This window comes from Haemaphysalis longicornis, unplaced genomic scaffold (genome assembly GCF_048455015.1).
Source record: "Haemaphysalis longicornis isolate Haplotype H1 unplaced genomic scaffold, Haemaphysalis longicornis Haplotype H1 scaffold_12, whole genome shotgun sequence".
NCBI classification, from domain to species: Eukaryota; Metazoa; Arthropoda; class Arachnida; order Ixodida; family Ixodidae; genus Haemaphysalis; species Haemaphysalis longicornis.
This window is the reverse complement of record NW_027526225.1, coordinates 116289216-116315599: the sequence shown is the minus strand read 5'-3', so window position 1 is coordinate 116315599 and position 26384 is coordinate 116289216. Positions and strand designations below refer to the sequence as shown.

Sequence of the window (26384 nt, the reverse complement as noted above, 5' to 3'; positions counted from 1 at the left end):
ACGTGCCCCCACGGTCTCCACCCACAGACACGATTAAAAAGAAACAATAACGAAAAATGATTGTCGCACATTCGAAAACGCGCTGCGCATTCCTGCAGTTAGTAACTTGAAGGTCGCGGTAGCTTTGCAGTGGGTATCGTAAGTAACGATGACAAACCTTCCGTTTAGCATTTACACCCGCAAAGAGAGCAAGAACTTTCACAGCTGGGAAAATATTCAATCGGCCTGACAACTAACACATTTTCCCCCCTCCGCTCTCTCATCTCATGATTCTCATGCAAACGCGCCGCACTCCCCTCTTACCAGCTGTCACAGCTCAAAAAGTGACCCTTGTTTCCCGCTCGGTATCTCACTCCTCACACTTCCTAACCAATCCTGTTCTCACACTCTCTTTCCCTCTCGCCATCTCCTTGTCTCTTACTCCCTTTGTCTCCTTGGGACCTCGGCGCGATATATATTCCAAATTATTTATCGGTTTCAGTAACCTACCACATCCTCCCCCTTGCTTTCCGAGGTTTTCTTGAGTAGACTGCCGGCCTTCAGTTCTATATTTCCCCAACGAACCCATCATTCCTAGGCGTTATTGTGCATATATATATATATATGCACAAAGTAGAAGTACGCTCTTCGGAGACTTTATTTCCAACGTTTCGACCTGAGACAGGTCTTCCTCAGGAATGAAAGCTTTGGGTAAAATCGTACGGACTCAGAGTGGGGGCGGCGCCCCGAAACACAAGCCACCTGGGAAACAAACACACAAACGACCACACACAGCATACAGAGCTTATTCTGCCATAGGCAGGCGAAAAATCCTTGTTACCGGTGACGCGCATGTAAACTCACTGCTCGTGGCGGCGTGCGCTTTGTAGTTTTTCCCTCTCGGAGACACCGGATGTTTTTGGGCCTTTCGCCACCCGTGAATTCGTCGCATTTCCTGTTATCCCCATACTCGCGTTCATGCAGTGTGTTCCTCCTTGCCTCTTTCTTGCCTCCTCCTTGCCACCTTGTTCCTCCCTCTTTCTTTCCTCCTTTTTTTTTTTTTTTTGTGAGGCTCTTTTTTCGCCTGCCTATGGCAGAATAAGCTCTGTATGCTGTGTGTGGTCGTTTGTGTGTTTGTTTCCCAGGTGGCTTGTGTTTCGGGGCGCCGCCCCCACTCTGAGTCCGTACGATTTTACCCAAAGCTTTCATTCCTGAGGAAGACCTGTCTCAGGTCGAAACGTTGGAAATAAAGTCTCCGAAGAGCGTACTTCTACTTTGTGCGTATTCCTGCAGCAACTAAGGACTCTACTTCACGACTATATATATATATATATATATATATATATATATATCTGTGTTGTCTGACGTCACAGCATGGCTTGCGCTTATCAGTGTGGCCTCTTCCCCTAATGCACTCGGCAATCACTGGAGAGAAAATTTTCGCTGATGGCGGAAACAGCTTGGCCCTCCATTGTCAGGGTGGCCCCTTATCACGGTCGTGCTGTTTGTCTCCTTCGACAATGGTTGCACGTCACCGATCCGGAGTGCGTTCCCTATTTGTTCTCAAGCCGCAAGCTACTTCCGTGACGAGGTTCGCGTAGGTAGGCGGCGCACGAAATCACGCGGTGCGTCGGTGTCAAAAGCTGAAAGAACATCCGCTGAGCCTGTCAGGCTAGATGACGTTATAAGTGCGCAAGTTTACCAGGATGTGTGCGTCAGCCCAACGGCGATTTGAGGAAAGAATGCCTTTGAAGGAAAAGGCGTAGGGTGCGTCCTGTTGCGTCCAGCAGCGTCACATAAGGGGCGGAGATAAAGCGAAGGTTGCAGTAGCCGCCGCAGCGCTCTCCGCTTGACGTGGACAGCTCACTACCACGTGTCCCGCGTGATGCAGTGATGAGGTGGCTGTAGCGATGTTGTGCGCGTTGGCTAGCGCACACTGAGCATCAGCGCAGGCAGGTGATATAGGTCGCTGACAAGACAAGGCTCAATCGATGCTTGAATTCACCTTCCTTTACTTACGAACCCGCCGGTGTGGCTCAGTGGAAGGCCTTGTGCTGCAGGGCCCAAGGACACGGGTTCGATTCCCGGCCATGGCGGCCGCTTTTCTGATGGAGGGGAAAAGCAAAAACGCCCGTGTGTATGAGATTTCGGCGCACGTTAAAGATCCCCAGGTGGTCAAAATTAATCCGGAGCCCTCCACTACGTCGCGCTTCGTCGCCTGTAAAGCGTCGGCACGTTAAACTTTATCGCACGCCTCTGAAAGTTTTGGATGTGTTTAGGTTTTTAAGCACATATTCACATATGGTACGGGAAAGCGTTCATTCTTGGTGTGAGAGCAACGGCGGTTGTAGGTTTTAAAGCGAAGCTTTAGTGGCCTCACTGATGCCGTTGTACCCCAATACGCCCTGCAGGAAAGCCAGCTTTCTCTGACGATGATGATGAGTGATCGGGGGTGAAATGAAACAAAAAAATGGCTCCAATCCACGCTATGAAGGTGGTTGGACTGCGAAGCTGTTAAACGACACCCACAGCGATTACCCTTGCGACGTCACGTGAATTCACACACGTGGCTTTACAAAGAGTGAAAGCAGAGACTCTAGCAACCGTCACCTGGCTTTCGCGGGGGCGGGGTCCCGAATGCAGCAGCGGCGGCAGAAAGAAAACAGAGAAGCGTCTGGCAAAGGGTGCGGAGGGAAGCGGCACGCACGGCTATGTCGTAATCCCTCTTACTGCCTCTCCCTCAGTCTGTTTTCATGCGTCGCCGCCAAAGAGCGCCATACCCCTCCCCAGACACCGTTCCGTTCACCGCTAATGCTAACCATGTTAACGCCGTTATACATTATGCCGTTTGCGCTTCACACGAGGGCTTTGAGTGAGCGCAGGTGATAGACCCACCGCTTTACTCGTTGAGTACACCGTCTGTCTCCCCGTGTCCTAGTGTGGGCGTAGCTTAGCCGGTGAGATGATGGACTGTCGGTCTGTTACTGTATTCGGGCCCAGGTTCGATTCCTGGTGGTGGCACAATTTTTTTTTTCATTTAGCGTGGGAGTTTTCTGGTGACGTGGACACGAAAATTTCCTTGGCTGGTAATGGTACACTGCTTGGCAGTAAAAAACTGCGGTTGATTCCTCCGTCATAGGAATCAGTAAAACATGAAAGTGAAATGGGCAGCGAAATCTGCAGCTGAGCATGATTTGCGGTCGGTGGCTGTCTTGTGGGTGTGCTTGGCGAGCGACGTCCTGCTGGCGGGCTGCTTCGGCAACGGTGTACTGGCGTCATTTCCGTGACAGATATGACGTCAGTGAAATCTTGGGGTATCGCGGCATAAAACACTTTTTTGTGTTAAAATACAAAACCCGAAAATGAACAACCCTAAGTATAACCAGAGTCCTTGAAGGACTCTGGTATAACGTACTCTTTCGTACTAAAGGTTGCTTTCCCGCAATAAGACCCTGTGTGCAGGGGTGCACCCTTTACAGGCCGCTTGCTTCGTGGTACTGGCGTCACTTCCGTGACGGATATGACGTGAGCGAAATATTCGTGTATCCGGGAATAAAACACTTTCGTGTTAAAAAAACGCTTCCCGCGGGCGGATCGCATTATGAAGCCGGCGTTTATCCAACTGCTTCATTTCGACACGGTCGAAGCGAACGCCAAACAGCAGGTGCCGATTCACGCCGTACACCTCAAACCCAAACGTTAGGTTTACGAAGTGCACACCTGAGAGTGGCTGTGTGTATTCTAGAAAAGTGGTGCGTACCTTCAGAGTAGCACATACTCGCAGTGTGGGAGCAGCCAACCAAAGAATCCATCACAACAAAGCTTCGCGTGCGACCATCGTTGTCGTTGGAAGGAGCGGAGCATGGGATTTTTTTAAGAGCCAATTCCAGCTAGCTGAACCAAAGGCGAGGCGAAATCGTTGCAGATTGTACTGACATATATAGTTTAAACAAAATCCGTGGTGATTTTATTTTCTAATGACCACGTATGCTCGCGGAGAATATGACACCATTTACAATTCAACCATACATATGCGCGCAGCTGACACACGCGACGCGCGTGAACGTGCGTATGTACACTGATCTTTTCTTTCAATGCAATGGGGGCACCGGCCGATCGCTGTATTTTAAAATTTCACGTGTCACTCTTAGGGCGCTCAATAATAGAATCTCGAACAAGGAACGCTCTGTAACGCAATTATTCTTTTATTGTTTTATTGCCGTTTGCTTATGCTTTGGATATACTGTATCAGGTTTACAAGAGCACACTTCCACACTACCGACGCAATCTTCGCCCGTTCCTGTTCCTGCCGATATTACTTCTCCTTATTGCTGTAATGCTTGGACTTAATTGCTCACGAAAAAAAGAATGGCCCTGAACAGAGTGCGTTTGTTGACAGCCTACGTCATAAGGTGGTCTTCACCGGCACTAGGGAGGTGGCTCAATACAAACTGCACCCATCTTTCCGCTACACCCTAATTGCCGCCAACATGCCGCCAACTCTCCTTTATCGCCTTTTGATACGCCGCGCACGGCGTTGTCGGAAACTGCAGGGAAGGCAAAGAGGAAAAAAAAAAAGCGTGAAACGGAGGCGCCATTGTTGTCGGAGGCGAATGAGGGTCGAAAAGACAAACTGCCGTAAGCGCCGCTTTTAAGATTCCCAAACGAACGCATTGCAAGAGGCTCGCTTTCTTCACAATATCTTATTGTTGTACTTTAACTTCACTCCTGGGAGCAAATCGACACAGGGTGTCGGAAAACTTCCTGCGAGGTTGATGCGGCCTCACGTGATTGGCTGAGTGCGCTAAAACGTCACCAAAAGAGGCCCGCGCAGCCAATCACGTGAGACCACACGAGATATCAATCCCACCGAAAGTTTTCCGACACCCCGTAGGTTTTGCCCCCTGAACGTTATAACGGAGCGCTCATTTTCTACGGCCAACTCATACCGGTTTTCTAGCTGTAGCACCTGGGCATGGTTGCCGATTATTCGCTGGATTTTTCGTCAAGCTGCCGCTAACTCGCGACTGCTAATCAGCGAACTACTCCCGAGAGACGTCCCGGTTTTCGCTCCCCGGTATGACAAAGGACGTCTCTCACTACAACTAAGTCCCGCGACGTATGGTGCTCTTCATCTAAGCCTGCTTTAAAGTAGGAAAGATGCCATACATACGGATTACTTGCATGCACTGGTGATATTGCTGAGTAGGTCCTCCCGTAGGACACTCGCCTACTTCGCCAGTGGTTGCTCTTGGCGTGTGCTGTGTTTCTTGTGTACAATGCATGGAATTAAAGCATGGTCATCATCATCATCATCGTCATCATCATTGTCATCTTCATTGTTATTACTGTTGGTATTGTTATTGACATTATTATTGACAGGTCAGTGGCATGTCTTCTGCAGACTGTGTGCTGGGGATCCCGACTTTCTTGGGCCAGGTTGGCGTGCGAACCCATCTCTCCAAGCTCGTGGAACCCGATGAAATCGGTGAGTGGTACGCAGCCTATGCCGGCCGCCAGCCAACCATTTTGTAAGAGCGGTCATTTTATTGCCTAAGCAGAAATTTTCGCCGTCCACACGTGAACACTGCGGAGCTAGAGAATGGAGAATGGTAGAGCGCATGTCGAGGGGAGACGTCAACCGAGTCGGCTGGGTTCGAAAAACTGCCAACGCGTTCGTCGTATACAGCGTCCAGACGCGTTACGTCAGCGCTTGTACGCGTTCTCAAATGGAGTGCGCCGGGAACGAGACCGAAGATCAAATGGCCACTTATGCTGTACTTGCGAATACAGTGGACATAAAAACAGTACCCTACACTGACGTCAAACCACACATCAGACAACACCTTCGTAAAACATGGCACGCAGGCTGAAGTGAACAGGCGAACAAATAATTACACGTAAAATTAAGCATTATCTCTTGAAGCATTGCAATAATAATTAAAAAAAAAACTCTGGTTGATTCCTCTGTCATAGGAATCGGTAAAACACGAAAGAGAAATGTGCATCGAAATCTGCAGCCGAGCATGGTTTGTGGGTCAGCGGCTTTCTTGTGGGTGTGCTTGGCGAGCGACGTCCTGCGGACGGGTCGCATCGGCAAAGGTGTACTGGCGTCATTCCTGTCACTGATATGACGTCAGTGAAATCTTAGGGCATCCCGGCATAAAACACTTTCGCGGTAAAATATAAAACCCGAAAACGAACAACCCAAAGTATAACATACTCTTTAGGACTAAAGGTTGCTTACACTGCGTGCAGAGGTGCACCCTTTACAGGCCGCTTGCTTTCTTGTACTGGCGTCATTTCCGTGACGGATATGGCGTCAGGAAATATTTGTGTATCCCGGAATAAAGCACTGTCGTGTTAACAAAGCCACCTTGGTATGATACACAACCGAGTCACACAACCGATATAAAGAAACTGCATTAGCAAGGTTCCGGATATAGGTTACTCACATGTAACACACCTACACCTGCTCACTGGTTCTTCACGACCTTTGCGCTGCGGGCGTGGAGAACACCTATTCGTCATCTAAATTCTAATTCAATGTAAAGCACTTGACGCAACACGACACAGACATTTCACCGAACTCTACAGAAAACCATTAATGTTCACTAGGCGCAAAAAGAAGGTAGAATAGACGTAGGCAAACATAAACAAGGCCCTGTTTATGTTTTGTCTCTCTTTTTTCACCCACTGAACATGAATGTAAACCAACTCGCCCAGTTATCTATTTTCTACTGGCAACATATCCCACTCCACCCAGCGTTCTTCTTGTCTGACGATCCCATGGTATCTTTGAAGCCGGTTTTTGAATTACTTGACAAGTTAAATTTTTAGTGAATTTTTTCCTGTTCGTTTACTTGCGCGCAGGCACGAGCAGTGACGCGAATGATTCTCCGCCGAGGGAGATACGGTTATCGCTTAGCTAAAAGTGTTTCAGCTGCTGACGCTCCCGTCGCGCTGAGCGGGCCGCCGGCACCGGACCTGGTTAGGGTGATTCGCGCGACGGCCACTAGGTGGCGAGCACAAACACGGGGTTACCATTGGCTTGGATTGAAACGTTTCAGTCGCCGTATATTCGAACACAGTGCCACAAAAACACGAATAAAGGTGTATTATTATATCAGTGGAAAATGAAACAGGATGATTTAATGCTAAGGAAAGAGGCAGTAAAGCGTATTTTCGCCGGAACGGTTGTGCCTACTATTCTGCAGGCCAAGCTGGTAGTTAGCAACAATGTTAATATTCAGGGGGAAACTCATTTGAGACTGTTATTTTATTTAATTTTACCATTATTTCAAATAACGTGTTTGAAGAGCTTGGAAATATTTCTGAGTGTGGTGAACCGGCGCACCGACCGTCAGCCATGTACAGTTTAACAAAACTTGTTGCTGAGTGAGTTGGTTCGTACTAGAAGAAAAAAAGAAAACGTGTCGTCAAACATTCGTGAACGAAAACAAGATAGCACGGATACTGGAGCCCGTATCTGTCGTATTTCGTCTTCGTCGATGTACGTTTGGTTTTTTTTTTCGCCAGCTACAACTTTCGCGGTGGCATATTACCCGCTCAGTCATACGTTCCTTCGACTCCGGCATGGCCAACGCTAGGTTCGATCACGCGCTGCCTGCCCTTTCACCGAACACGCATTTGCCACGGCTCACGGCTACCACAGAACAGGGAGTATTTCGCCTACCTCGTAGATCGTAGACGTGCAAATGCATAGTGAAGAAAGCAAATACCAAAAACCGCTTAAGAATCCAACTGTCACGCCAAGCCTAAGCCAGAAGCGGTGGCCTTCCGTTATTCCCCCACGACGACGTAGATTTCCAAGTGCAGCCTCCTCTCTAATAATCTATGAGGTGATAATGTCGACCGTGCCATTTATATCGCCATCCAGTAATAAAATCGCTGTTATCAAGACGAAGACGCTGAACGGTTTATACCAGACCGCGGAATCGGTCCCGACTAATGATACCGCTCGTGCATGCGGAGAAGGAATTGAGAGCTGGTTCAGCGCGTGTACAGTAGCGCCGGCCAATGAACGTCTTTCCCCTAATGATCTGCGCATGCGCGGGCTGCTGGTCCGCCACCCCTGGCAGGCGCCTAGCGAGCGCCGATGCTAGAAAGCAAAGCGCTGCACGTTTTCATTTCCTCCTTTTCGACAACTCCATGTGAGTTCGCAGTGCACACAAAAGGCTTTCAAAGGAAAAGGGCAAAGCATTTTGAGGCTAACCACGCTGTGAGCACATGGCTGCCAGAGTAACGAAAATGAAAAAAAAAGTAAAGAAAAATGGAGGCTTTGACCACTGCAGATGAATCACGGGAATGTGCGCCTGCTACCGTGATATTCATGTGAAAGGTGCGGGTGACGGATGGGTGCGGGAAGGACTGCAGTACCAGGATATTTTGTGCACGACTTTTCCAAAAGCCCGGCTCTTTTGGGGGGTGCCTTACTGCCATTTTTAGTTTGCTGTGGCGGCCGCTAGGAGGACCGGTACTTGAAAAAGGTCCCTTGTCACGAGCGCTGTAGCGGTTTAGTGGGCCGGAATGGTGGGATCTGTTCCGTCCGGGGGAAAAAAACTATTGGGGCAGGCGTGTGTTGCAGCGATGAAAAAATGTGGGAAGCACCGCAGGAATCGTAGAAGTATCATGGAGATGGCCAGTAGCAGGGCAACCAGACCGCGCCGTTCTCGTAGCCATAGCAGCGTACACTTGCACACGGTATCGAAAACGTTGGGACAAGTGTGACGGGATTGGCATTGCTGCAAGCACACCAGTTCATGCACCCAGCCCTGTAACCACGGAGGAAAGAAAAGGTTAGGAGAGGCCCTGACGTCACGCTTGTGAGGCCACACCCGCGGTGTCGATGATCCCACTGAGCCCCCTAGCGCCCACAGAAAATTTCGTGGTTGAAACCATAGAGTTTCACACAACAACAACTAGAGAGCAATCTGACGCTGCGATCGTCCGCCGCAATCAGCGTGATGGGTAGGTCTAGATTGGGATTGGCGCTCGATGGCTTCTGGAAGTTACAATGGATTGAATCGTGCAGGCGGTTTCGTTTTCTTTTTGGATTTGCATGAATGCATTTGCTGATGTTGGAAGAAGTGGTCAAAAATACGTTTCTTGTCGGACTGAATGCCGCACGCGCACTGACGCCGCCCTGAGTGAAAGGTTTTATATCCAGAGTTGCGAATTGGGCAGGTTATCAATTCATTGCCGGCACAGCGAGGCCGAAGACACAAATGACGGCGCTGTGTGCGGCGAAGTTGTCTCCGAATTAAGAGTTGCGGCGCTGCTCCTTCGGCAGAGCAATGTATTTTCGAAGCTGATGACGTTTGCGAATTGCTTGGAACACCCACACCTCTCATGCGAACGCCGGCTGCTACGGCGTAGACCAGAAGAATGTCACTAATTCAGGCTACAATAACTTCTCCAAAATGTAATCGGTTTCTTTTTTTGGGAGCAGAAAACTTTTGTTAATATTAAAAATTACAAGCGTCGGAACTTTTACGAACTGTTTGTGGAGAAGTCCGCGTCCCGCTGTAGTTGGCGGCAAATGACAAACGTACTCCGCGAACCTCCTCGACTCCACGTTTGCCTTCTATTTAAACGCACCAGTAGTATTAACTCTATAGACGCACAATTTTATTTCGCACAAAACCTGTTTTTGGTCACTTACTTTCTTGTTTGCCACGTAATATGTAAGCAGCGAACCGCGCAGTTTTTTTTTTTTTTGGTCAAAATACACAATTTGCGCGTCCTTGGGCCCGTTTCGATCCTACGCAAACCGGTTACAGAACTACCCATCATTCCCAGCGAAGCGTAAGCGCCGTCTCGCTGTTCGCGTTGACACTAGCGCCAGTTTCACCTCTGGTAATTATTGTATGAAACCCTATGGTTGAAATGACATGCTGTTAAGCCGCTGAAGACGCACCTAGTAGCATTCTATAGCGGAGTCCGGTTTCAAAGTCTGCTCTAACTGGGTTTTGACTTTGCAGGCAAGATATTCGCCTTCCTGGCGTCGTTCGACGCCGTGATTCCCATCGTGGGTGAAATTCTGCTCACGTCTCTGTTCAACTGGTCCATCACTTTCCTGCCCGGCCTGCCTTACCTGGTCGCCGGTGTCATCACCTGCATCGCGGTAGGCCTCATTGGGTACGTAGAACGTCTGTGTTCTCCCTTAATCGCATTCTCACGTGAAATGCGTTTTTATACGCCATCTTATAGTGAACGCTTTCCCGTACGTAGATTGGAAATACGTTTTGGTCGCGTGACGCGGGAGGACGCAGCGATGATTAAGACAAGGTGCCGCGCGCCGAAATTTGTCGCGACACTTAAATCTGCTTACGTGCTTTGAAGGGGAAACACTGTCGTACTATTGCGACGAGTACGTGTTATATATACGTCGGCATGTAAACACAGAATACACGCTATTTTACCATCCTTAGTCCACCTTACAATTTTCTTTCCTGCTCGGCCGCGGTTGAGGTGTCGGCGTAACGCCAGACAGTTACCGGCCACTACCTCCCCATCCCCCCACCCCCAACAATCTCTCTCTCTCTCTCTCTCTCTCTCTCTCTCTCTCTCTCTCTCTCTCTCTCTCTCTCTCTCTCTCTCTCTCTCTCTCTCTCTCTCTCTCTCTCTCTCTCCTCTCTCTCTCTCTCTCTCTCTCTCTCTCTCTCTCTCTCTCTCTCTCTCTCTCTCTCTCTCTCTCTCTCTCTCTTCCTTCTTCTTCTTCTTCTTCTTCTTCTTCTTCTTCTTCTTCTTCTTCTTCTCCTCCTCCTCCTCCTCCTCCTCCTCCTCCTCCTCCTCCTCCTCCTCCTCCTCCTCCTCCTCCTCCTCCTCCTCCTCCTCCTCGTTTTCCTCCATCCATATTAATTCACTTCACATTTAATTCACCTCAGTACATCTTAGTATGCCTTACTAATCGTTACTACCGATCCCTGATGAATAATTAATCCGTCTTGATCTACCTTAATCACACATCAATATTAATTACTTCGCTGCACTTGTCGATAGTAATTACTGTCACTAATCAATCATTATTTACCTTCTGTGATTATTAATCACCCCTTATACACGGCTGCCATACTGTGGTTCGCTTACGGCTTTTTTCGGATACGTCAACTTTGAACCATTCGTGTTCGACATCGGGGTCATTCGAGGTCACCTGTCTCCGCGTTCCTACAAATTAATCACAGTGGAAAAAGCGGGGCGCGTTTGCGGAGGCTTTGCGGGTGAACAGAAAAGGGAGATGCCCCAATTTTCAAGTGTGGAGCACTTTAGGGGCCCGGCTTATCGCCGTGGCTCGCCCGGCGTCGGGATATCTTTTCCGTATCAACGCCAGAGTTTCGGTATCAGCGCCAGGTTTATACTGAAACTAGTCGAGAGAGGGCGCCACAGTCCCTTTGGCGAATCACTGCCCCGTGCCTGGCATCTTTCACGTTGACTGGAACTCCTCTACATAATTTTGTAGCGTGAGCTACACTGGCCGAAGTTGACCAGTTTCGCATGGCTCTTGGAGAGCCGTGCTGCTGCGCATGCGCGGGGAGCAGTGACCTCACACGGCGCACAGCTGGCGCGCCGGAGCCGCCGCCGCCGCGATTGGATTGGATTGGATTGGAAATCGTTTTAGCAGCAGTAAGCATGATAATCAGCTAATCCTAGACAACCAGGAAACCTAAGAATAACCAGCTGAACCTTAGTCCATGCTACGTATATCCTGGCATTGCAGCGCTAAGCCACTGCTAATATTTTATGGTTGTATAGTGCAATCCTGGCCAATATCAATCATCTACACAGTGTTGTCTATTCTGATCACCTTTGACCTCAACAGAACGCGTCTTATTTTTTCAGATACGTCACAAAGCTGCACCGGGAGAGCATTCCGTACGAAGACATGTCCAAAGCAGAGCCTTCTCCAGGGTGCATCAACGACTGAGTCCAGATTAGGCTACAGTTGGAAGAAAGGAAGTCCTGGAGGGCGTACTTGGTTCCGGGATTCCCGCCATTTTCCAATGGCTCCAGGAGCACTGTAAAGACATCCCAGCGGGCGGTCGCCGCTTTCGGTGGACATTTCTTTCTGTGCCATTTGTGTTATGCGTGAGAAGCGCTGATTTTAGAACGGAAAGCTCCAGAAGCAACTTAGTTCCTGTCACGCCAGGTTAATGCAGCGCCTCGGCTTGCTATCAGTTCTTATAAGCCCTGGTACCACTTCAAGAAGACCTGTTTTCATCTACAGCAAAACCCCGCTAACTCGGATTTCACGGGACCGGAGAGAATGTCCGAATTAACCCGAGTGTTAGAATTAACGGGGCGGAAACTACAGTATCCGTATTGCAACGGCAAAACACCTGCGCATGATAATAGTACTCCCAACAGTGACGTAAGTAGTAGCAGTACGCGGGCCATGACTCGATTGGTTGGCCGTTCTTTGTTTGTTTCTTTGGGTGCCATGCAGGCAGTTTCGCGTGCCCTGATCGCAGTTTTTTCACCTCATGGAAGTTAACTTCCTGCAATCACGGTTTCGCCGTTGAAAAAACTGCCTAATAGTGGGGCTACTGTGCTTGCCCCATCGGATTGACCTGAGGAGGGATTCAGGGCAACCGTACCAGTACAACGACTACGTGCATCTCCGCAGTTCTTGCGATCGGTGTTTCTCCGTAGAAGTGAGGTTTCCAGTTTTGTGGGGGTTGTTTCGAAGGTGTGCCTCCTCTTAACAGTCCTGCAGTAGGCGCGGACTTAGTGTTCTTTTCTACGTACGGTAGTGCGCGGAAAGAGACAATCGACGCTGAAGAAACAGGATCGGGGACCTGAGCGCGTTATCAGTCGGCTTCCGCCCTCAGAGACAGCGCTTACGTGCCCAGAGTTTTCTGAGGGAAACTACAAATTCCGCCACCTCCGGAAGGCTGAGTAAAAGGGACCCTGCAACACTTCTTTCAACTCTTTTGTAAATACTAAATGCTTTGAGAACGTAGTCAACAGACACATTCAGTACTTAGGAATAGGGGTCACAAAGTGCATCAGCCAAAAATGGCGGCTGTACATCCATCAGATAACTTGGAAACATGCTCAAAAGCTTTTCCTCTCTTTCCCGAGTCTTGGCGTTCTTTGAGCGGTCGAATTACGTCATTACAGCAATGTAGTGACTTTTGGACGCTTCCTTTTTGTCGCATCAGTAAACGCAATCGATAGACACTTTAGAAAAAAGCCACAAAGCAAAGAAGAAACGGAAGGCGGATCTGCTACGACGAGCAAATCACGCAGTGTCGCTCCGTGCTGGCAATAGCTATGGCTTTCGCAGTGCTTTCATACGCGAAGGAAAGAGGGGAAGCGTTTATATGAAGTGTTGCAAAGTCCCTTTGATGGACAGTGTACCCTCGTAGTAAGTAAGCCCTCATGACACAAATTGGCTTTGTTATAAGCGATACTTCGTTAAAAGCGCAGATTATTTTCTCTCTGTGCACCGCAGCGGGGAATATAGAACACTTCGAATGAAGTGAGACTTCGAATACAGGTATTTAGTTTTTACGAGTGTTTAACCTTCGATATACGTAGCTAATTTCCCGAGTTTGTTGGCGTAGCTTCCACCCAATTGCGTTTCCACAAGCATTCCGGAGGGCTCTGTGCCGCTTTATTATACGTGAACCGGTGCGATTTATAGGCGCTCTAGGCGCGTTCTTTTCTTACTAAGTTCTGCTCCTTCACGACGTGAAGTTCGAAGAACTGATATTTTTGGTAAAACATCTATCATAGAGGCTAGAGCGACAAAGTTCAGTGAGGAGAAATTCATTTATGTGCATTTAGGGCGGTAAAATTTGCTCAGTGAGACAGGAAGCAGCGTTTCACTCGTTCTGATTTTAACGGTTCCTTGATATAGCACATTCTGTAAAAACAATAAGCACGGCGGGCCCCATGACACCGATGCCCTACACCCTTAAAACCACCAGGAAGCTAAAAAAAACGTCTGTGTAAGGCACCCTGAATTTAGCATTTCTGGCACGCCGGTTCGTACACAACACAATCTCTTTCCCTTTCACATTTCTATCTCCCCCTCTCCCCCACCCCCTCCCTCGCCCTCTTTCCCCCTATATTTCTCGTGAATGACAAGGGTGTCGTGCTAAGCTTTTTGTAAAGCGTAAACTTTACGCACAAACTGTACAAATTCCTCTTCACTGTCACTCACGACAATGTCCCGGTTTCAAAAAGCTGCATGTTCTGATAGGTCGCACATTTTTTAGTCGTCAGACGAGATCTCCGAAGGTCACTTTACCCAAAATGCGGTTCCTTGAGACTGCTGCGCGCATGTAGCGCAACAGAACAGAGTAGAGTCAGTTTTGTGAGAGTTGCATAGTTTTTGTGTGTTCACGCTCCGTTGTCACGTTTCTTTCCAAGACGTGAGGATTACATCAGCTTTTGTACGAAGCTCAACAAAATTGCGCTCCGCGCTGTAGATATCTTCTGCCAGCTACGTGGTAGGAGGAGGGTAGGCAGATAAGACTATAGTACAAAGCAATTATACGTAATTAGGAATAGGAGAAGTGCTTGCGAATAACACAGTAGTTTAGTAGATAGGTAGCGGTTATATAGAGCTCATTCGCAATGACAAGAAAATAATTTTTGAATTCTTGAAGAAGCACCTCTCTTCCTCTATCGTTACTTTCTTCACGCGCAAGAGAAGCGAGAGGAATCGAGAAGAGGCTGTTGGAGGCGTCCAGCACACTTGCTTTCTTTTGCGGATGACAATTTGGCCGTGTCAGTGTTCAGGGGCGGTATTCTCGTGTTTTGTACGCTTTGTTTCCGTTTTTAAAGCGTCCGTCTTGATAAAGCCCTGATTGGCTAAAAGCAAACACCCGGATGTGACGCCACGCAAGCACGGCGGAGCTATGAGCCGCGGCTTGTCGGAGCAGACAATTTGGAGCAGACGATTTTTCGTCGCCTTGTTGTTGGTTCGATGGCGGAACAATAAACACATAAAATATAGTTTAAAATAGGCTTAGTCGTTTAAAATGTGTTTACAAAAACAGTTGCGGAAAAGTGAATCAAAAGGGGCCCGCCTACAACTGGAAGTACGTTACAATAAAACGGGCGCAAAACGGACGTTTTTCAAAACGTACGTTTTCAAAACGGACTAAGACTAACAGGAGAACACCGCCCCAGGCCACACAAATCGCGTTCCATTTGAAAAGTCAACGCGGGAGAAGAGAAAGCCTGAACGTTGAGTTACCTCGTACACGGGCTGATCGCAAACCTTGCGTCTGCACGCGCTTATGGCTGAAAGCGTTTCCCCAAAAGTTTATTGGGAAGTTCGGTACCTTGGCTCTGTTTTGTACACACGTTGTGTGGAAACAAGTTTGTCTTGCCTTGTTGCCGCGTTCGTGCTGAATCTCTGTCGCCTTGTTTGACGGTGCCTGAACGCCTAAAACCTGCACAGTTCCGGCGTTATGCATCAACCGTATTGTTTGCCTATTCTTGCCATATTGTTATGTATCCCAGTATCGTACAAAGCACAGCGTGTATATTTTTGTGCTTCAAGGTCCCGAAACTACCTCCGATGCGTGTATTTTTTGTTAGTGTTCAGACTATTTAAGTTGATGGTGTATTTAGTGTTGAATTTACACTTTTTTTTTTCGTTCGTACAAATAGTCGTTCACATTTCTGACTTCCTACAGCGATAACACAGTCTCAGATTTGTTATTGCTCGTGTTATTGCACTGCAGGCAGCTGGAAACACCAATAAACACTTTCGGTATGGAAGAGCGACTTTCGATCTGTTTGTGTAGCCTCGTTCGTGCTGCGCAAACGTTACCGCTGCGTACAAAGGCGTACAAAGGCCTTACTTTGTACAATTGTTTCTTAGAATCGTGAGCCGGCTCTCCGCACTCCATGCGGCCTCTCCAGCCTTCTCAAGGATCCCACCTTTTTCGGGTTGAATTGTCAGCCCTTAAGACGTCCCAAGCTACAAACACCGCACCTTCTACTCCCTCAACCGCCCCCCCCACCTAACGTAGAGTCTTTCTGCCACAATAAAGGCTACCTCCAGGAGCGGTGTATATGGGACGGAAAGCGAGAAAATGCGGTATGCAGCTTGCGTTCCCGCAGAACCTGCAATTACACGTTAACATCCTCTAAAGGTGGCGTCAAAGTTCAGGAAATGCTTTCGAAGAAGCCTACCTTATCGTTCTCGCATACCCTCCCAAGCTGGCTTCTTGACGAACTTTAATGCACTGCGGTGCAGCCCTGAGCGCTCAAGACGCGCCTCGCTCGAGAACTTGCTCAACTTATTTCCAAGCACTGGACTACCAGCATCTGGCTTGGTTTAATCGGTCAAGGTACCTTATTAACACAATTAAAATGAATGAATGAATGAATGAATGAATGAATGAATGAATGAATGAATGAATGAATGAATGAATTTAGAAATAGGCCTGAGGCCCCGGGGTTTTTTTGGGAGACGAGGGAAGGGGTGTCGAAAGACTGAAGCAAGGTCTCACGTACCCTATTAAACACAACGTCTTGTCCATTTGCAGGCCCTAAAAATCTACAATCGAAACTTAACCTTCCAGGACCTAAAAAAGGTTAAGAGCCGATTTAGCGAAAAACCGTGTTTCTCCTGTGTCCTCCAAGTGATGTTGCTATTTAAAATCACTATAGTTGGTTTTATGTTTTTAATACGTCTTGTACCCAAGCTAACTGTATTGTAAGCAGCTACAGACTAGGAGGCAGTGAAGGGCAAAAAATAAAGTACAAAAGGAAGGTTTCGTGTGGCTATACTTTGCTTGTACAGTTTTTTTAAAAGGAAGTTTAACCTTTACGGGAGCAAAGATTGTGCAGATATTTAAAATATACTGCATGATTACGTTTATTTCTGCGGTATACAGTTAGTTCGAGTTTAGTTAGTTACAGTTAGTTACATATTTGCTGTATCCCGCTGAATAATGTGTTTTGTCGTTTTAATTCGGTATAACAAGGGGATTTTGTAAAAATACAGCGGAATGTTAGTTAAACAGCAGCTGATGCACCTTAAAAAAAACATGTATTAGTGTTAAGCTGGACATCACATTTCTGGGATTCACGATGGCAAACAGTACCGCCTCGAAAAATCTACTCGATTCTGCATATCTGTTTTGCAGTGCGAATAAGTCGTCCTGCTAGTTTATTTGCACACGCAGGTGTGACATCTCCCGCTCCCATTCTATTTTTGACTCAGCGCGCCCCGTATTCAAGGCTTTGATTTGTGAGCTGATATACGAGGCTAGTACACGTTCCGTTTGCGTTTTATTTTGCACTCTTGCATTTTTGGCTGGCTTTCTGGTTTGTCCTTAGTAAAGGCATTTTCCGAACTGCGTCGGAGCGTCTATGATTGTAATGACGGAGGAAGAGGAGGGAAGGGGGTGCTTTTTTCAAGAACGAGGTTTGGTTGGTTGAGAACAACGAAGCAATCGCGAACAATTTTTGCTTGGTAAGGCGGATTTCTTAGACGTTCTATAATTGGGCATGCCGAAAATACTTCCTCGGGCGCGTATCTATTAACTGCAGGGAATGCTACGCATAGGAAACGTGCTAGCGCGGATGTCATTTGTATGCTCTGGCGTCAGGCCTGACAATACCGAGGACTACTGATTTTAGTCCATAGTGTTTCCATGGCCTGGCGGTAAAAACCTGGGTTCCTGGGCTTTTGGCGCGGGAAACATCAGAGGACACTGAATTTTTCAATTTTTTTCTTTGTGCTTCACTTTACCGACAAATTTATTTTCTGTAATGAAGTGTATTTGCATTATTTATTTGACTATGCAGTTTTAATGCCTCTAAGGTCACGTTAAATATAGATATCAGACGACCAGATGAGCACGAATCGAGTGTAGACTCAGACGGCTACCGCACCTGTTAAAAGTAGTAGTGGACCATTCCCTAACGCTTCAGAAAGTTCGCTCAAAATCTTCGATTACAGTAAAAAAATTCATGGTTGATCACTTCCCTACAATATTCGTTCTCGTAGCCGATTTACTGGCGAAAACTTCTTTCTGTCTTTTAGAGCAATTTGAAAATATCGGCGGTGGCAAGAACCTACGTTGCGAAAAAAAAAAATAAAGGAATACGTGGAGCACAGTGAAATCATTCCAGGGGATAGAAGGTGCGCTTTTTTTGCTACAATGCATTGATTGACTGATTGATTGATTGTAGGGTTTGACGCGCCAACGCAACGCAGGCGATGAGGCGCGCCGTAGTGGAGGGCTCCGGATTAATTTTGACCACCCGCACTGCCCCCTCCCTCTACTGCGTGTCAACCCGTGTGCAAGCTAGTTATATACTGAAAAATACGGGAAGCTTCAGATACGGCCACGCCATTATCTCGGACAGGCCACTTGCGCTTGCATGTAACACTTCCTCACCCAAAAGTGGCCCAGTAGGGGGGCTGTCAAATCTTGGGCGACCGTGACTGTCTAACTTCTCTCCCGATTGCTCTCGACTCCTGTTAAAAACCGCTGGCCTTTAAGTCTTTTCAGCGAGGACAATTCGGTCGACTGTGACTGGCTCACTTCACTCACGATTGCTCTCGACCCTTGTTCAAAACCGCTGGCTTTTAAGTCCTTTCAGCGAGGAAATTAATTTTGCGTATATTGACATTAAACCAAGCAGCGCATCTGCGCAAGAACTGTCCGAATGATTCTTCAGCCGAAGCACTAAACTAAAACCACTCCTGTGCGCGACGAGGGTGTGAATAATCCGAAGTAGTAGTTTAGGGGCGGGTATGTCATAGTCTATAAAATACTCTGAACGGCCCCGATTACCCCCCCCCTCCCACGCCCGCCCCCGCCCCCACCAGGAAAATGCTTATGTGTATCAGTCTCACCTCCCCTTGCCGCCAGGCTATTGTGATTTGGTTTCTCTCTGTCTTTCGGATCATCTCCGTAGTGGGCACGGCAAGTTCCACCAAACTGACGATATTTTGTAATTTGGTTGTACAGTGGGCATCTATGGTCTGACACACGCTGCTGGTTTCTTACCCGCACCTAACGTTCTCTTTGTTACTTCGATCCGATTTAAGTTTTAGTAACATCCAGGCTCTCATTTCGGAGCTGATCAGACTCGCAATGATCCCATACGGTCTTTTCAGAGGAAAGACACTTGCCGTACATGATTTGTGAGGGCGCTGTTAATAGCCTCTGCGTGGTTACTTGTTCTTCCGGCTTAGTTTACGTTGCTTGCGTTGACGTCATCACAACCCAATCTTAGCCCATGACAGCTGTCGGCGACTGTAGTCAAGACGATAGAGCAGCAATACACAACTGCCTAACAAAAATAAGGAGCCAACACCGCGACATTTGTGCCCAAGGCTCCTTCATTCGGCCACACCGCCCCTCCCCGGTAGTCGCTCGCGAAACTAGAGCTGGCCTTCAACTCCGAGCCCGCCGACCGACTCTCGCAGTGGCAGCTACTTGCAGTTCCAACGGCTCCTACACGACCACAGCTTCCGGAACTTGAGTGAGTGCAGGAACGGTATGTTGAGGCGCTGCTTGCTTGAAACCGTCGACGTTGGCTGCAGGGAGACCCCATAGTTCCGGCACTTGCTCATCGCCATGTAGATGTAAAAGAAGTGCTCTCGACTCATGCCAGCGATGGGGTTCACACCGGGCGTGGCCAAGAGGACGCTGACCAGCCTTTCGGACCAGAAGAGCGAAATCTCGTCGGCGTACGCCAAGTGCAGAGCACTGTCCCGTATTCCCGGCGTCAAGTAGGGACCGTAGCGGCTGGCAGCGCAGACCTCGTAGCTGGCGTAGCTGGCCAGCGTCGCGTTGTCCCAGTACATGCTGAGCTCGAAGATGGGAGCCAGGGCGTAGGCAAGCTTCCACGTCGCCGTTATGGCGTGCATGTAGAAGGCGTCCTGGGTGGCTGGCAACGACATGTTGAACATGGCCATGGGAATGTACAGCGTGTTGTCGGCGAACGAGTAGTGGGGCATGGTGTCGAAGACAGAGCCCTGCCAGTCTGGATCCGTGATGTACCGGTCCGACGGCCGCGGAGACAGCGCGGCGTGCGTGCGCCGACGCCACACGTGCGCGTACATCTGGAAGACGTCAGCGTTGCGGTTGGGGAGTAGTCGCTGGTTGTAGGCCTCCAGGAGCGTGTCGTTGAGAAGCCAGCGCGGCAGAAACGTCCTGTACTCCGTGAACATGAGTATCCGGAGCAGCTTCTTTTTGTCGTCGGTGGAGAACTTCCAAGGAACCACGGCCCGTGTGAGAACCGCTCTCTTGATGACGTTGAGGACGCTGTCCAGTCTCTGCCAGTACGTGGGAGACTTCGTTGCGTACAGGTCGTAGAGATAAAACAGTGGCAACGCTTCCTCGGACAGCCGCAGACAGACTTCTGCTTTGAGCCAAACCATCTTGTCGACTCCGGTCAACTGATTCATGCGAGCCCTCACGATGTTGTTGGGAATCTCGAAGATGAATGGTGACAGGTGCACCAGGAGACGGAACCCGAGATAATTCAGCAAGTGCTCAGGTCTTAGGTAACGGAAGACAAAGTCGAGCGCCCTGGCCACGAGCGGGTTCCTCAGGAGGACCGTGACGTTTTCCGAGAGGTTTGTCTTTTCGGGCATCAGCCTCCTGATGTACAGTTCTAGGACGCCCAACTCGCCTATCGGTACGGTTTCATGCGAGAACGTGCAGAAACGTCGTTCCGAGTTTCTCCTCGTTGCGTGGGCGAGGATCAAGGAAACAAGCTGGATCTGTTCCTGAACCTTGTAGACATACTTGGAGGTGTGAGCAAAGTAGAAAAAGGACTCGGCGATGAGCTGCCGGTGCAGAACCAAGGCTCGGGCCTTCGCCTCAGCGCCAGAAAGGTCGTCTTTGCGCAGCAGCAGCGCCGGGTCGTCAACTTCAAAAGTCCGGTCCGTGGTCGTGCCGAACACCCGAACGTTCACCAGGGCTGTGAGGCCGAGGTTCAGCGCCAGCCTGGTCGCGGTGAGCAAGACGTTGCTGAACGTAACGTCCGGCGTGTTGTGCGGCGCCGTGTAGGGCCATCCGCCGAGGCCAAACTGGGCGAGCAGCTTGCGCGCCACACCCAGACTGCGACGCTCGCGCGAATCGGTCTTCATGCACTGCTCGAAGAGCACGTCGTTGGCCAGCTCAAACTCATACTGGGAACCGTTCGCGGTCACAGGCGGCTTCTCGGCCATCTCGCTGAGGGCGCGAGAGAGGAGCGTGTTGAGCACCCAGTCCGTTTTCTCTTCGTCCTGGGAGGTGGAGCCGCCGTGCGAGCGGGTCCACGCGCCGCAGACGTACTCGTGGAAGTCGTCGCAGGGCCTCGCCGACCGGTTCAGCCAGCGATCGGTGATGGCCGCCTGACGGCGGCAGTAGTCGTACTGCTCGCACGGCAGCTCCGGCACGTGCTTCGCCGACGCCAGGGGGTCGTCGCTGTTGGCCGTGAGCCTGAGGCAGACGACCAGCACGACCAGGGCGATGCCGGCCGTCAGGAAGGCCAGGGCGAAGCAGACGAGTTGGCGACTGCGCGCCGCCGGCGGGGTGCGGAACGAGTTGGACTCGGCCCCCGCCAGAGAGCCGTACCGCCACAGGGAGAGGCGGCGTTCGCGCAGCTTGCGGTCGATGGAGGCGGTCGGATTCCACTGCAGGCTGCGCTTGAAGGAGAGGCGGCCGGTGAAGATGGAGTTCCCGGCGGCCGAGCGGATGACCGCGTCGCCGCCGTGCGTCACCGAGAAGCGCGACCAGCCTCCGTAGGCAGCCGTGGACGAGGCGCTCGACGTGGAGGCCGGGCTGTTGCGGTGGCGGCCCCTGAGCGAGGCTTCCGAAGCGGCCGTGTCCAGGTTCTCGTAGATGATCTCGGAGAAGAGCTGCTGCTTGGGAACCGGCTCCGGCGTGTCGCGCAACTCCAGGCCATGACTGCTGGACATTGGGCCCTCTTGGCTGGAACCGACGCAACCGTCTGCGGAGACAGTGCAGTGTTAAGGCTACAAGTAGCCGACTCTCTCTACAAACACGCCGAAGAGTGACTAAGTTGAGCCGACGTTCGGTTTGAAAGGGCTGCGAGCGCGAGTGTGTTGCCGTTGTCACCGATCACCACGGCTGCGAATTGGCCAGACTGAGCGGCTAGAGACACTGCTTTGAATTCTCATGTGCGTAGTGGAGAGGGGGTCGCGAGCTGGTTTGAATCTATTTAGGCCTTTGTTATATGGCTTCAATGCTGTAGGCATGACATCTTGTAGAGCTACGCACGAGAGCACGGTAGTGTCTATTATCCCGGCAACCGTGAAAATTACCGTCAGAAATTTCTCACTGCAGTCGTCTCTCATTGGCTAAGCACGCTACGCGGAGATTCTATGGGATAAATACTTCCTACAAAGCCGTGTCTACAGCTCTCCCTGAAGCGCTGTGGTATAGTACCTGATTTTAAACTAGAAGGCTCAAGTTTGAATCCTAAATTGCTATGTTTTTTTTTCTTTTAGCTTTCAAAATTGTTTGGTCATCGTGATTTTTCAAATACTTTTTTTTACTCTGGTTTTTACTATATCAAGAGATCGACGCACAGTACTTTTAGAATGGGTTGAATTACGTTTAATATAGATTGTGTTCTATTTCGTTGGACAGGGTTAGGTTAGGTTTGTTGCAGTTAGGCTGGATTTGGGTAGGTTATGACGCATCCGGTTAGGTTACGCTATGTTCGGTGAGGTGAAGCTATATTAGGTTACCTTGGGACGTAATATTATTCAGCAAATTTTAGGCCAGCCATCTTTTATGGAAACTGCCGTGAGAAGCTCCCGGAGGTAATTCGCACGGCTGCCGTGAGATTAGACACAGCCTATATGCAAATGCCTGCCTACCGAGCGACAAGCGTTACGGGCTTTGCTAGTAAGCTCGTATGTAGCCCTTAGCGGTTTCAGCTGTTGCGTTTATCATTAGTCGTGAATGAACACTTCTATTCTGCTTCGGGAGGTTCCTTGGCACTTTACCGATTTCCCCTCGACAGCAACATCCCTTCTCTTGTACGCTGCGTCCAATATCTCCATGAAGCTTATTTTGCCGTCAAGTGGAGGGACGGAAGGTGTGAAGCAGAGTTCGCAATCAACGAGTCAGACGCACAGACGTGCCGACACCTCGAGCCAAACACAAGCGCACGGAGATAACCACCTGAAACCTCTCAGTTTTACATATTAGTTGGCGAGCGACGCACGTGACACTTGCCGCTAGGTAGACAGGCACCTGCATATATACAGTTGCTTAGGCGCGTACCAATGCCCCAGAAGTTGTGCCAGGCGTACGGCCATTTCTGTCAGGCCTACACGACCTCGTGCGGGTAGCATTAAGGCACGTGCACACTAGCGGCGCCTTGCCGTGCCGCGCGCCACTCGCCGACGTCGGCAGCCTCTGGAAACCTGTTTTCGCCGAGAACGGCGCCTTTTTCTACCCGCAGAGCAAATGGATCCAAGGCCCATTTCTGCCGTGCCGCAGAGCGCAAAGGCCAATGAGCGATGAGAGTGGGACGACTTGTTCCCGCTTCCCCACCGCCGCATCCGCGAGCGCGCACCGTCTCGGCAAGAATGCATTTCGCCTGAGAGCTACTCGCAAAAGCGGGGGAGTGCCCTTGCTCGACAGTGCTCCCGCAGTATGGGTGGACCACGTGACCACAGTGGCGGCGGGTTGGTGTGGCCCACTGATCTCCAGTGTCACTGTGTGGCCTTCACCGACAGCGCGGCGCCACGCCGCTGGCGGCCGTCGGCAAGGCGGAGCGGCAAGTTCGACGCTAGTGCGCACGTAGCTTTATTCATATTTAATAGAGCGTAACCTGTCACCCACATAACCTGACAATAACCAGAGTGCGGCTATTTCTCTGGCGGATCATGAGTGATTGGGATGTGCATTTAGCGGATCCGACAGTGAAGACGGCGTACGTGCATAGTCAAAAGAGAAAAATGTGAGTAAGCACTGCAGTTTCGTTCGGCTAGTTAAGGAAGCGGCGTTTCCTTCGTGAACGGGATCCACTGAATATGTGTGCAGTGTATGGGCACTCGGGTGGCGCGACAGGACCGGTCGGGCCAGCATCTGCAGATCAAGATGGCTGCGTGTGGCTTCCGCACACTAAAACACCGTCGTTTTCAGATAGCTGTAGCCGATAGGAGGACGTCGGGGCAGCAAGACTCACATTGTAGCCTGGATCCGGAGCCCTGGAGCTGTGGCTGGCAGCCCTCGCACGCCCGTCCCTTCTTCTTCGCCCTCTTCAACTCGTGCGCCCGCAGCGCGCGCTGCTGCAGCAGCGTGGAGGGCCTGGGAGCCTCGTGGCCCAGAAGATTTCGCTGGTGGTGGTTCTGTGGCTCGGCGCTTTGGGAATCGCGAACACGGGGGATTTCAGATAAAAGCTCTGTGCGGGAGGGTAAGTGTGGATTTCGTCTTGCCGTGGGCCGAGGCCTGTGCGCCCTCTGTTGAACCACTTCTTCACCGTGTTTTTTATTGGCGCAGTAATAGAGGGTCCAAATCTTTTAAAGCGAGGCTGTAGTGTCCTCACCGATGTCGTTGTGCGCCAATACGCCCAGCAGGAAAGCCAACTTTCTCTGACGATGATGATGAATGATCGTGGGGGAAGTAAAAGAAGAAAAAAAACGCTTCCAGTGGCCGCGGTCGAACCTCGCTCCCTCGCGTTATGAAGCCGGTGTCTAGCAGACTGCTCCATTCCGACATGGTCGAGGCGGTTCGGAAAACTCAGACGGCAACCAAAGAATCCCCCACTAGAACAATGGCGTTGCTCTGCGTGCAGTAGGGCTGTTAGCGACAAGATGTTAGGCTTACCTTGCCATTTCGAGGTTTAGCACGTTAGGCCTAACGTCACATCTTGGGGTTTAACACCTCAAACCGGCACCCACTAGAAGCAGCAGGTACCGGTTCGCGCCGTACACCCCAAACCCAAACGTTAGGCCTCTGGAGCGCAGACCCGAGAGTTGCTACGGGTATTCTAGAAAAGCGGGGGCGTACCTCCAGAATAGCACACTCGCAATGTGGTATTGGCCAACCAATGAATTCGTCACGAGAGAGAGAGAGAGAGAGAGAGAGAGAGAGAGAGAGAGATTTGATGGGAACGCGAGGTCAGCCATGCAGGCTGAGGTGCGCGACTTGCTACACCAGAGGGGGGTGAAGGTGAGATGAAAATAAATGTGAAGAGCTCTCACTTACCCATGAATGCTCAATCACACAAACGCACACAGAAAGCGCACACACATTCAGGAGAAATAGACAGTTGTCCCAGAGTTAAGGAGCCATGAAGAGAAAATACAACTTCGTTTAATTTGAAAGGACTAGGATTCAGTATCTCACTCAGCTCCATTAGAGCCACAAAAGATGTTTTTTAACGAAAAAAATAGCAAGAAGTATTTAAAAATTTTCAAATTTTGCGCCACAGTGGCGTGTTATGAGCGAGAATCACGTCATACGGACCAACAATAAAATATAATTTTCAGTGCGTTAACTGCACGTTAGCATTCAAGTGATGCGGTCAAATGGAACTAGAGGCCCCGTTACAGACGCGTCCAGTCATGTGTAGTCGCGACAGGTCAGTTAGGCGGCCACCAATCGCACAAACAAGGTTCCGTGACGTCATAGAAAAGTTGAGGGAAATTGGCTAGGAGGTCGCGACTGCTTCACATGTTTTCTTTAATATCTCCGTTATTTGTTCAAAGATAGCGATGATATTAGTATTATTGTTATCGGGACTAAGCAGTCTTTCCAATAAACCCAACTTGTATTTTGTCTTCATGGCTCCTTTAAAGCTCAATTTCAAGTCCAGGGCTCCGGAGGAACGTTAATAGCGCCTTTGTTGCGTGACATGCCATTCCTATTGTAAGCCAAGGAGACGATTCGATGAGATCTGGGCAGACGGGCAGGCCCAGAGAAAGCTTAGCGGGGGTACGCTCAAGTTTGTAGCGAAGACAACGTGCGCAGAGAATGTGCTTCAAGTCCTCGCGAACTGCGCAGGTCGGGCACAGGGGTGAGGAAGCCTGCCGAATGGCTCTGGTCTGTGCTAGTTGGTACATCTTCGATGGGAATCAGCTAGAATAAAATGAACACAAAAGGAAGCGGAAGATACACTACACATTGCTGTTTGACGAAGTTTAAAGCCTGACGAGGTTTAAAAATAAAATGCTTAACCTCGTGTTTGCCCTTGTCGGTGCCTTCACTTCTAACGACAGATTGTGTTGCCCGTGCGTCAGCGGCCTACCTTCCTTCGATGATTTTGTTTCCCTTTCCCGGAACGCGCTTTTTCTGAGCCCACCTAAGCCCCTCCTCCCGCACTTCTGTTTCCCCAACTCCAGCTGGCTCCCTCAGCCGCCTACCTCCTATTCCCCGCTCAGGTGAAATCGTTATTAAGAAATATATTGCAAATTCAGCCTACAC

General features: G+C 49.8%; 1 protein-coding gene across 5 annotated transcripts in view; it reads left to right on the top strand.

The window, feature by feature from the left end:
• LOC144163340 (putative peptidoglycan muropeptide transporter SLC46) overlaps positions 1–15754 on the top strand; it is a 47568-nt gene extending 31814 nt beyond the window's left edge. For all 5 annotated transcript variants that reach the window (XM_077694277.1, XM_077694278.1, XM_077694279.1 and 2 more), the window contains exons 5-7: positions 5384–5467; positions 9984–10140; positions 11842–15754. In XM_077694277.1, the coding sequence (XP_077550403.1) occupies positions 5384–5467; positions 9984–10140; positions 11842–11926 (326 nt within the window). In that variant the 3' untranslated portion in view covers positions 11927–15754. The remainder of the gene's footprint in view (positions 1–5383; positions 5468–9983; positions 10141–11841) is intronic.
• Positions 15755–26384: the final 10630 nt, after the last annotated feature.